The 12,295-nt window shown below is 32.8% G+C and overlaps 1 protein-coding gene across 1 annotated transcript in view; it reads right to left on the bottom strand.

The window, feature by feature from the left end:
- Nucleotides 1-12,295, bottom strand: part of LOC129217153 (glucose-6-phosphate exchanger SLC37A4-like) — a 42,831-nt gene that overhangs the window by 15,970 nt on the left and 14,566 nt on the right. The window contains exons 2-5 of the mRNA XM_054851413.1: nt 9,022-9,254; nt 6,547-6,682; nt 2,322-2,444; nt 419-574 (exon numbers count right to left, since the gene is read on the bottom strand). Coding sequence (XP_054707388.1) covers nt 419-574; nt 2,322-2,444; nt 6,547-6,682; nt 9,022-9,254 — 648 coding nt within the window. The remainder of the gene's footprint in view (nt 1-418; nt 575-2,321; nt 2,445-6,546; nt 6,683-9,021; nt 9,255-12,295) is intronic.

Raw genomic sequence — 12,295 nt, forward strand, 5'->3', positions numbered from 1 at the left:
ATTCCTGTCCGATTTTGTGTTTTTTATTGACACCCAAGCATTTTAAGAAATTTGTCGTGCTTAAAACCGTAGGTTCGTTCGGGGAGGGGGCATTCTTTACCATGACCCCTCCCTAAAATGGTAGTCTATATCCGCCCCTGCTTTAATGCAGGTGAATAGTAACTTTGTTATAAATTTGAAGCCTAATATTCAGAATTTGGTTTCTGAAAAACTTCTCCATACTTAGCATTTATAAAAACAAGTATCAAATAATGATAAAAACAATTCTTCGTATGTAAATTTCTTTTGTTTTCCATGTTTCCCTATAGGGTTTCTTGGAAGAAATTTAACAATGACTACGGGATGCTGCTCACGAGAATAACGAAGGTTGATCACCGCTGCTTTAAAAGATAAAGCATCATCAGAACAACGACTTTACCTTGATATTGAGAGAGGTTTCTTTCTTCAATTAGATACATTTGTCCCCAATCCACTGTAGCTGTTTTCGCACAGAATGTGACTCCATAGGAAACGCTCACCAACCACAGGAAAGGATCGAATGCTAGGTCCATTACACCGATTTTGTTTTTAGTTTCTAAAATGCAGAAATGTAATTCATTTTCTGTTGAAGAACAATATCACTAAATTGAGTATAAATCCTGTACCTCAGAGCCAGACTAACAGAAGTCCAAAAATTGCGATTCTACATTTATTACAGCATTGTATATAGAATCCATTTCCGCATCAAGCCATATGATTGTAATTCAAAAACGAAAATCCTTTGCAACTATTTACCAGTGTTAAAAGAGCAGAATTCCATCCTTTGCATTCACCGCGCAAACGTTTATCCAATCTCCTGTAAAGTAGCGATTGTGTGACTTACTGAAAACTGGCTTTGAAGTACAGAATTCTAAAAAATTATCTCAAGAAAGGCTACCACCTTAAAGTTTTTATAAAAAATAGTTTGCGCCTCGTGAAAATCTAGAGCTACTAATTCTTTCTTTTACGTAGTAGGGGAATGTGGGGCAAAGTGAAAAGGTGAAATATTTACTCTGCGTTTAGCGCCACCTATTTAGTAATATTTTAACCCTTTAGTTCCATGTATTGCCTATACCAGTCAGGAAATAAATTCTGCCAAAGAGTAAAGCATTAGGTAATACAGGCAATTTTTAAAAAATTGATACTCTAATTGTAATTTTTGTTGTGAGTAAAAAATTATTTTTGATATTATAAAATGAAAAAGATATTTTTATTGACATTTTAAATATGAATTGAGAGCTTCTAATATGCGGTGCAATATTAATTTAGATAATATTAAACTTATTTGTATTTCAAATATTTTGCTCAAGTAGTCGAGTACATGCGGGGCAAAGTAGATGGGGCAGAGTGAAATAGCTTATTTCGTTTACTCAATCATTTACTAAAACACTTACAGATTCATTTACTAATTAATTCATTTACATTTCTTCATTTAGTAATTTACTTATTTATTCACCCATTCATTTATTTTCTTATTCATTCACTCTTTTACTCACTCATTTGCTTTTCTTCATATATTTATTAGTTAAATCATTTAATTATTAATTTATTGTTCCATTTCCTTCATTCAAAATTGTATTTACAGATTAATTTGATCAAAAATACTTTTTATAATCAAATAGAAAATATGTCATTGGAAAAATATTTCATTTTTAACATTGCCGCATGCAAAAATAAGTGAAAATTTTCCACTATTTTTTGACAGCTCAAAATTACTGGCAAGAATAAAAAAATAATGTATCAAGTTTTATTATAAAGTACAATGCTCTTTCGTTTTGTACTGTAATTTTCAAAACAAATTTCCAATTTATTCATTTTGAAAAAGCTCAGTTATCTTAGTCATTTCACTTTGCCCCACATTCCCATTTACACTTTTGTTCCTCATGAGGCAGGAAAATACATTGATTTTTGAATCTTTTGGAAAAGTATTATATTTTTCACAATTAAATAAAAATGTATCACATTTATTTTCAAAAGAATTGAAAGAATCATCATAATAGTCAGTAACTTATATTTTTCATGCTCAAAATTGAATAGTCAGATAGTTTAGATTTAGATAAAAAAAGTAAACAGTCATTCATATTTTCATCTTTCAATACCTATAAAAATGCTTTTACTAAAAATGCAAATTTTTTATTACTTGACTTTGATATTCGTAATATTATTTGAGACAAATATTTAATACAATGGAAGTTACCATACGTTTTTAACCATTGATAAATTTAACCATGTCTAAGTGGCTTTGATATTCCTAACAATACTTGAGTTAAATATTTAATACTGTGAAAGCATTTTAACCATACTTTCCTTCAAGTCAGGCGATGAAATCTTTGTTGGAATCGTTGTGGAATAATATTGTGTTGTAGCTTTTCCGAATAATAACCAGGATGAAAGAAGTATGCTCCCCAAGACGATTGAGACAACACCTAAACATAAAAAATATCAATATAATCAAACATATTAATACGTGTATTGTGATATTAGCAAACATTTTGTTAAAAATCGATCTGCACGGCACAATCAACATTTCTAAAGCACAAGTTTGACTTATTTTTGGAGCTAACTACTTTGCGAACTCATAAATAATTTTTCTTTAACTGAAAATGGCAGACATTGAATATAAAAATATTTCACTGCGTTAGGTTTGGGTTAATCCTACGTATACCGAGCGTTTAAGGCCTCCTACACTGCGATTAGTTGAATCAGCTTTTCTAAAAAGTTGCCTGTCAACTAGTTGGCTGTTGTTTATCGTTGTGTTAACACGGGGCAACTTAATTGAATCCAATTTTCTTCTTAATAAACCGAATCGATTCGAGCAGCTGCTGCACAACGCTGTTAAAACTGAACAGAGTTGACTCAACCAGCTTACTCGTGTGTGGAGCGAAAGCTTGGCAACGTCCCGATGAATTGAATTGACTAAAAAAGTTAACTCAACTCATTGGGATGAGAATGGTAGCAGCACATGTGCTGATTCAACTACGCTGCCTCGTGTGAAGGAAGCCTAAGATGGAGGCTAAAAGTTCGGAAAAAATCTGATATATCAGGATTATCTACAAATGTAAATATTAGGGGCTGGTTACTACATTTGCTTCACACATGACTAGACTTGCTAGACGTCCCGGTTTTTGGACAAATCCCGGTGTCCTGGCCGGTTTACTTTACGTCCCAGTAGAATATGAATTCGATTACATATGACCGAAAAAGTCTAAAAATAATTAACTTAAGGATTATTTAGGATAACTACTTTGTTATTTGCAACGTTGGCTAGTAAAATTAAAACCGGATTTGCTTGTAAGGATTTTTTTCAACACGAATCAAAGAAGAATTGCTAAAAAGGTCCTAGCTAATGAAAAGTACATGTCAACATTGTTAAAATTTATATTCATCATTCAAAGTATTTCTCCTTACTAAATTAATTCATAACATATATATTGTTGTTGTCGTGTGCCAATTGGGCTGGCAATTTGAGGTGCACTGCTTCAGGTTTCCAACTACACCGTAATTTGGTGTGAAATCCGTCCGACTTCTACAGTATACACATGCCAAAAGGACCTGTTTATAGGGTAGGAACTAGGCAACCATTCACAGCATAACAAAACATTCATACAAAGAAAGGACAGGAGAGAAAAGTACGTCCATGTTCGAGCCGGGATTCGAACCCAGACCTTCCTGTCGCGATCAGACTTCTCTGACCACTAGAGAAGGCAGGCGGCAATATAAATATTAACGTGTAGGAAATAAAATGTTTAAATTTATTTAGTTGTGTCATTTACATCATTCCTGGTTTAGGTTTACAAATAATTAGTAAAAATTTACTCATAGCGTTGAGAACGAACTATCCTCTAAAGCACTTAAAGCGAGCCAGGGTACCCTTCTGAAACCTCACTCACGACCTGGGGGGGGAGGGGGGAGAGAATTCCGGTGTCCCGGTTAAACATTTCAGAAATCTAGCAAGCCTACAAATGACGAATATACGCGAATATTTATATCTTCATCTCCAGCCAACCTATAGTCTGACTTTGATAAGATGACTTCCGATTGAATGAAGCTAAAACGACACCGTTTGTTAAAAGAGGTGAAGAAGGACGCTACACACGTTTATATTTCATTTTGTACATGTTCTGCTTTTTTGTTGTTTTCCAACATCTTTCTTTTTCTGCATGATGTTTATTCTTTGTTTATTCTGTCACTAAATGTGACAGATGATTCATTGCAAAATGTTTTTGAATAGGAAATTTATTGTTAATTTATTAATTAGCGGTTTCCTTTTGACACCAAAATGTATTTTATGGGTCTTTTTAGAAAAATCTATTGGTTACGGTTTTCTCTCGGAGGGAATCATGTAATGAACTTCGGCTTTGAGTTCCATTTTGCCTTCTTTGTTCTTGTAAATAGCTAATTTGCTATTTAAGCTGTCTGCTGTCCATTTTCGTTGCTTTTGCTAGATGTCTTTACATCTAGAAGATCGCATCTTTGAATTAAAAAAGGGGTTCTGGGAAACCCTGAAACACGTGCATTCTGTTATCTGGTTATTTGTGCTAAACAACGTTGGAGATTTCCTGTTAGAAATAAGTGTGCCTAACGTCACACATCTGTGAATAAGAATCAGAGTATTTATCTGACCACTAACAAACAACCAACAGCTCTTTGACTTTTTAAAATTTTACAAGAAAGAAAAAACTGACGGACTGATCTCTTTTTCAAAAAAAAAAAAAAAAATCGTGTTTTGACAGCAGTTTTCGATCTGATTGATCTGGATGCGTTCCAAATCGCTTTATGACGTGATACTCGTAGTACTCATCAAGAAGCATCAAATTACGGAAAAATGTAGCTCACGCGTTTAACTGATTTGATGCAAAACACTTAAATTTAAGTCCGCAAAACTATTTAGGTGACTCGGTTCCGAAAGACCGGGTTTTCGTAGTTTTTCGTAGTTGGTTGCGTTGTTAACAGTTGCTTTCTCAAAATCCCTTACTGGGTCGCGGGTCATAGAAGAGTCCTATCATATCTGTATATTAACGTGCTAACATGGACGGTATGCCACGAGACTGGGGATTCTGAGAAATTATTCTCCACCTTCTCCCCCCCCCCCCCCCGCCCGGAAAATCTTAAAAAAGTTCTGTCGCTGATAGCAAGGGTCAGCGGAAAGAAGAATGCCTCAGGCGTGGTTCCTAAAAGTTTTTAGCTTTATTATCTCATAGAGGACTGACTGTTTTCCCTGCATTAAAAGTCGCTAGCAGAAAAACAATTTCTACAGAGCTCAGTTTTCAATTTTCACTATTAGCTCACACTCTCCCTATGTATAATTTATATGTCTTGTTCAAATTTTTAGTCGTTGCAAAAAGACTTTTAATTCATCCACTCAAGGACATTTTTTAACTTGTAGTGGCACTTGATGTTAATGCTGTTTTTTCAAGCATTAATTCATTAAAATAAATAACTGAAGTAAAATTTTCTTTGTTAACTTAAGTAGAAATTAACTCTTTTTTTTTCGGTTTTCATTGAAAATTTTTCTTATAAGAATCTTGGCGAGAAAATTGGACGACTGACGATGCTCTTGAACATTTCAGGCTGCATTTAGTTCAAATATAAGTGGTGTAAGAAGAAGTTTAGCAGGTTAGATAAAATTAGATACAAGAAGCCTAGGTTTGAAATATAGAAGTTTCTCTGCATTGGCAAATCACTGGCAGAGAAACAACTTCTACAGAGTTCAATTTTTCTTGATAATTTTTATTCAAACGCTTTGGCAACAAAATTTGTCGACCCGAGATACGTACTACGATCATGAATTTTGCAGGCAGCATGGAGCTCAAATATAAACACGTGGTGTTAGTGTTCAGGTTGATAGATGAGATTGTATACGAGTAGCTTGCGTTCAAAATGTGAAGTACTGTGAGAGTGTGTGTTAAAAATTCTGAGTGATTTTACTCGTTTTTAAAGTAATTATTGCATGCTCAATCCATGTGCACTAAGTAGTCATCATTTTTACGCACTATTTGCACTTTCCAAAATTTCAAACCTTGGCCTTTAATTTCTATATTCGAGGATCAGGAACCATTATACGTCAGACGTAATATAAAGGATAAACTTTCTAAAACTAATTTTTGTACACAAAAAATATGATTTGAACGTGTGGCTGGTTGACCAGTGAAGTAGCCAAGGGTAGTTCATGCCCCACCTCCGTAAAGCAACAAATGTATATGAATGAAAACACTTGCAAAAGGCCTAAAATTGAGCTTTACGTCATTTAATTTCGAAAAATTTCACATGGACCCCCCCTCACCCAATGAAAAAATTTTCTATGTGCCACTGGGTGTGATCGTTCGTTTGTGCACATGGATCGAGCACACAGATATTGTCTTTGTGTAAATATCTGACCTAAAGAAATAACTGAAAACAGGACACTCAATGGAACTGGGAAGTAAAAATATGAGTAGAAGAGCATACTGATAAATTAAATATCTTATCTGGTCAATAGATATAATTTGTTTAAAGTAGCAGAAGAAAAAGTTAACAAAGTAAATTTACCTGAAACCATTACACAGGATCTCCAACCGAAATTTAAGATCATGTATGCTGATAAAAGGGGAGACAATGCTCCAGCAACATTGTAAGCAGAAGACAAAATGCTCCACAAGGTTCCAAACTGTGATGGTGCTGCTCTCTAGTTCCAGAAAACGCTGCTGTTATATAAAATAATAATTGCATCCATTTTTTGGAGTATAAGATAATACTTTTATCAAGTTACATCTATACTGATTAAAGTTTGACCAACGAAGTGAACTTCTCGTCAAAGTATTTACAATCAGAAAATTTATTCATAACCAGTTCGAGAATATTTAAAGTATATTTTAACGTTTTTTTTTTTTTTTAATGATTAATATTGACTATTCACTAAAATAAGAAGATTAATTTATAAAGATAATTTGAGAAAATGTTTGAAACCAAAGTAATTTTTTGAAAATAAAGTTCCAAAAAAGCAATTACAGACGATCTTTGATGATGTAAGGGAAAAGTTGAGGAGCTGTCTCCGGGAAATTTCTTGAAATAGAAGTCCAGAAAACACATTTGTAGGCGATCTTTGATCTCGCTAATGGAAAAATTGTGGTCCAAAACTCTTTCCCAGAATTTTTTTGAAATTTAAATTAAAGTAACAGGTTTTTTTTTAAAAATACCAAGCACTTTTCATAATGCACTCAAAAGGACAAAATAATTTTTCTGAGTCACAAAGGACAATTTAAAAATTCCTGTAGTTTTCGAAAATTCCAAGAAAATGACACCACAAACGAAGAAAAGTGCGGTTCAAGTCATGAAGAGAATTTCTTATCATTATCTAGCTTTCAATCATAACTTTGAGTGTCGGAACATGCATATTTTACTTATTGGGAAAGTTTGGTTCGAAATAACTAGAACCGCACATTTCTTCGTTTGTGATGTCATTTTCTTGGAATTTTCGAAAACTACAGGCATTTTTTAACTGTCCTTCCTGACCCAGAAAAGTTATTTTGTCCTTTTGAGTGCATTATGAAAAGTGCTTGGTATTAAAAAAAAAAAAAAAAAAATCTGTTATTTTATTTTTTTTAGTGTAAATGTATTTCAGAAATAGAATAATTTTACCATCACGAAAGTTCAAAAAATTCAGGCAACGGAAATGCTACCTGCATTTGTCGCACGCTGTTTCGCACGCAGGTAGCGTGCGACACGATCCTGAACTGACGTTAGGGACTGGTTGTTGATATGATGACTTTTAATTACTACCATGTATTTAATGACACTCCCAAGGTTATGACAAATCGATTGACGTAAGAATCACCAAAGTTGGCCAAAGTGTTTAGCCTCTACAACGCCAATAGGAAAAAACATACATATACATACATACATAAACTCACAAACACAATACTCTCCTTTGCGTCGCTCACGCGCAGACGTGTAAAAAGCGATACCCACAAATGTGAAGCATTGCCTTATGCATTAAAAAAAAGACAAAATACATGGGGGGGGGGGGGGGGTCGGGAATAAAGATGTTGTCCAAAAAAAACTGCTCCCCCCCCCCCCCCCCCCCCCCCCCCACAGGAACTTAGTCCTAAATCCGCCTATGTTTACAGGTAGGATCGTTTAAGTCTAGAAGAAATTTCCAGTTCATATTTAGAGCAATTTATATTTTTGACAGCGCTGATGCACAGCAAAATGAATTAAAACAAACAATGAATTAGGACGACATTACCAAACATTGTAAGCAGACAATCTAGTTTTCAGAGCTATTTAATTACTGTATAAATTTACAGTAATTATAAAATTTTATTTCTAGTGTGAAGCTATGAGCAAAAGTTTAAAGTCGTAAGGGGCCATTTATTAATTACGTAAAGATGATTTTTGCAATTTTTTCACCCCCCTCATATACGGGTACACGTATGATTTTTCAAACCCCTCCCCCCACTATTCCTACGTAAGATTCCATTTCGTTTTCAAAACAATAAAATAAAAAATCTTAATCATTAACGAATCTACATCACTGGAATCGCCATTAAATTCACTATTAAATTATTTTAAAAAACCTTTTTTTATGTAGAGAAATATTTACTAAAAAATAGGAATCTATGCATAATGTATTTAGACTTTTTTTTTTTTTTTTTGTATATGATGCGATACTAAATAAAAATAAAACATGTCATACATAGTGCGAATTTTTTTATCATATTTTACACTATTCATTCTTTGTAAAACAAGTAAAAACAGCTCAGCCTAATACGCATTTTACCCACCAGACGCTAATGAAATATGATGCCTGCCAAACCACTTAAACGTGCGATTTCTAATGTAAAATATCGATACTCGGAAAATATTATGCAAGAATGCGTTTGATCCCCCCTCTTCCAAAGTAAAGGTATGTAGAGATCAGCTCCCCCCCCCCCCTCGGGACCATCACGTAATTAATGATTGGCGCCTAACCACTGACAGCCTTTTCTGTATTATTTTCGTTATTCACAGTTTTAAAATTCTTACCTCTCTAAGTATCTTAGCACACGATGGCCAGCCGCATCCCTGTGCCAAACCGTTTAAGAACCAAAAGACGCAGAACAATGGCGTCGACGATGAAGATGAAAATAAGGTTGTGACTATTCCGGCTAGCAGCAAACCAGATGCGAACATGAGCTTCGGATTCACCTTGTCGGACATGACTCCTGCGAAAAACTTGCTAATGGCAAATGCCAAATTCTGACAACTAATTATTAGACCTGAAAAGAAAAAATAAATAAATAAATAAATGTCTCGGATGTTCCAACAGTTTTAATGCTTCAGCCCAGAAAAATGGCATTTTGAAGTGATGTTACACACATAATCAGCATTTTCAAGCATTATCAATTCACTGTTTCGCTAGTTACACCCTCTCTTATATATTATTTATGAATTGATTTATAAGTGCGTGTATGTAATCTCTGGACACTTCCAGCTTTAGATTTTTTCCTTAACGCTTGGAAAATACGTGAGGAGTTGTTCTGGAACTCAGATCGAGCGAACGAAAGCTTTTTAGTAACACGCTAGCACTTAGAGTTCCAACAACAGTTATAAGAAAAAATGATGTTTTGATCATCTTGTACCGTAGAAAAGAAAGATAGAAAAATGAGGGGGGGGGGGGGGACAAGAAATAAGCCAAGAGTTTCATGAAAATGTTAGTATTATTACTACTATTATTTACTTTTATTTATTTATTTATTTATTATTTATTTATTTATATTTATTTATTTATGGGTCATTCCATGCGAAATGAGCAAATCAGCTGTGGCTGACATGTCACAGATTTCAATGAAAATTTTTATTTAGGTAAACCATGCATATCTATGAGGAAATGCAAAGTATGAGAGTTTAAAAACTGTTTGTTGCTTTGTTATTGAAATTAGAAGTTGATGCTTACGCTAAGCCTAAATTTTCAGAGTTCATTGCTGCCAGTTTGTGACTCAATAACTCCATAAGTTATAAACGTACACTTAAAAAATAAATATTTCCGCATTCTATAAACAAATCTCTATTGAGAAAGAGCAAAGTAAAATTCACTCGGATCTTTTTTTGAGTCTGAGATATTAACAAAGATTGAAATTTTGCCAATTTACTTCAGATTTCAAATCACTCTTCTAGCTCTTTTAATGAAAAAATAACAGTAAAAATGATTCAGATTGAAAAACCATCTATAAGTAACTATCTGCTCTAATTTAGTAACTGTTTATGAATTTCTTGATGACGAAATTGTACTTAAAAAAATCGAAAATTTCCAAAAATTTCATTTTTTCCTCTTTTTTAGATGTTTTTTTGAAAATGAGGGAATGCTCTAAATTTGCTCAATGTTTTTTACATAATATATCAAAGTGTCTTTTAGATGCTACTAAATTTTAATCATTGGTATCAGCGTATTTTTGTTACTAGAGTAACTTGAACTAAGGTAAAATTTCATTAGTTATTTCTTTTTATTTTGTAAGTTTAGCAAAACTAACCATTTTTTTCGTGTTTCATTTTCTCAAAAGCATGTTTATGAAGTACATGCTGAAATGTACATTTTTTAAATTGAAATAAATGTCAATTTTACTTGCTTTTGTATCATTTAGTCGTTTATCAAGTTCTTTGAATTCTCGTTATTTCACATAAGGGTCAATCCATACAGGTTCCACACAGTATAAACTTCTCATTCATGTCCAAATATTTCTAAGTTATCAAATTAAAATAATTATTTTGAAAATTACAATATGTTTTTTCAGTATAATGTATTATATAGGGCACAATATACGTAATTTAAGAAGGTGCCATGAAGTTTTTACACTTTTTATTTCTGTTTTAGTGTGTAAATTGACTAGCGAAATTGCTTAATTTCAAAGACCTGTATCTTGTTTACAAACCAAATAAAAAAAAACAATATGTATAATATGTATAGTACTTGAATGGAATATTCAATTAGACAGGAAATTTTATTTTTAATTCAATCCTCTTTTGGTTTATAGGGGTCTAAAAATGTCATTTTCCCGAATTTTGAGGGGCTGTAATCTATAAAGGGTACACAAACACACAGCAACAGTTACATACTCTTTTTAGCATGGTTACAATGATTAGTTTTTGCCGTATTTCATTTTTGTGTTTCCGTTCCCTACGTGAGTTATCCCCATTTGAAATGAGTAAAATTTTTACATTTGGTCTTGAACTAACCTGTTGCCATTATTTTAATTATTAACGCACAGCTACGTAACTCAGCATGTAAGACTATCAACTTATGCACTTTAACATCAAAGCGTTAAATTAACTGTCATAAATGTAATTCAAATAGATTTTGGTCAAAATGCAAAGGTCTAAAAGTCCCATTTTTTACTACGAAAATCACTTTTGATGACCTCCAAAAAATCAAAGTTGAGAGAAAAAATAAAAGAGGTTTTAAACATCTTTCATATGCAGCTTTTAGGGATATGAATTTCAAAAAAATTAAAAATGGTCGAGCGCAACCATCCGTCGAACCTGTATGTATTGACCCATAAAACAGAAAGAAAATGCTATTTTTCTGAATTTTATTTTACGTTTGGAAATCAAAAACCAATTTCGAGTTTCTTCAAGCAAATAGTAGAAACACAGCTCCATATTCTAGAAAAATTTTAAAGTTGTCTGAATTTTCCCTCATTTGAATTTTTGTGTGTACGTGAAGGGGAAAATCATCATTTTACAAAATGTCGCTAAGCTTAAAACTGATTTTGAAGACAAATGAGTTAAAATACAACTTCAAAAGTAAGGTATTTCTTTTGTGACACTTAGCACATTATTGGGTATTAGTTTCATCAAAGCTAATGCATTCCTTAAAGATTGAGATTAAAAAATAAAATGCTTAATTATGAGAAAATTGAAATATTTTCAGTTTTTGAGACTCGATTAAAAGTTAACTATAATAACTTTGAAAATTTTACTGATATCAGATTGATTATCCTATTCCATAGATTGCAAAAACGTATAACTTTTATGTTTTCATTAAATAGTTAACAAGATACAAGCCTTCAAAAGTGCAACATTTTCCATTTATGAGAATGCTGATCAATTTGACCAATTTTCAATCACTTGTAACTATTTAAATAACAAATTTTAAGCAAAAATATTTTAGATATTTTTATATAGGCATAAAAGGAACCTGTATACCAAATTTCATCAAAATCTGTTACCATGCGGCCACTACTTTTTTGCGAATTTTGCTGATTTCGCATGGAATGACCCTTATTTATTTATTTATTTATTTTGTACAATCACACTTTTGGTA

This window comes from Uloborus diversus, chromosome 2 (assembly GCF_026930045.1).
Source record: "Uloborus diversus isolate 005 chromosome 2, Udiv.v.3.1, whole genome shotgun sequence".
Classification (NCBI taxonomy): domain Eukaryota; kingdom Metazoa; phylum Arthropoda; class Arachnida; order Araneae; family Uloboridae; genus Uloborus; species Uloborus diversus.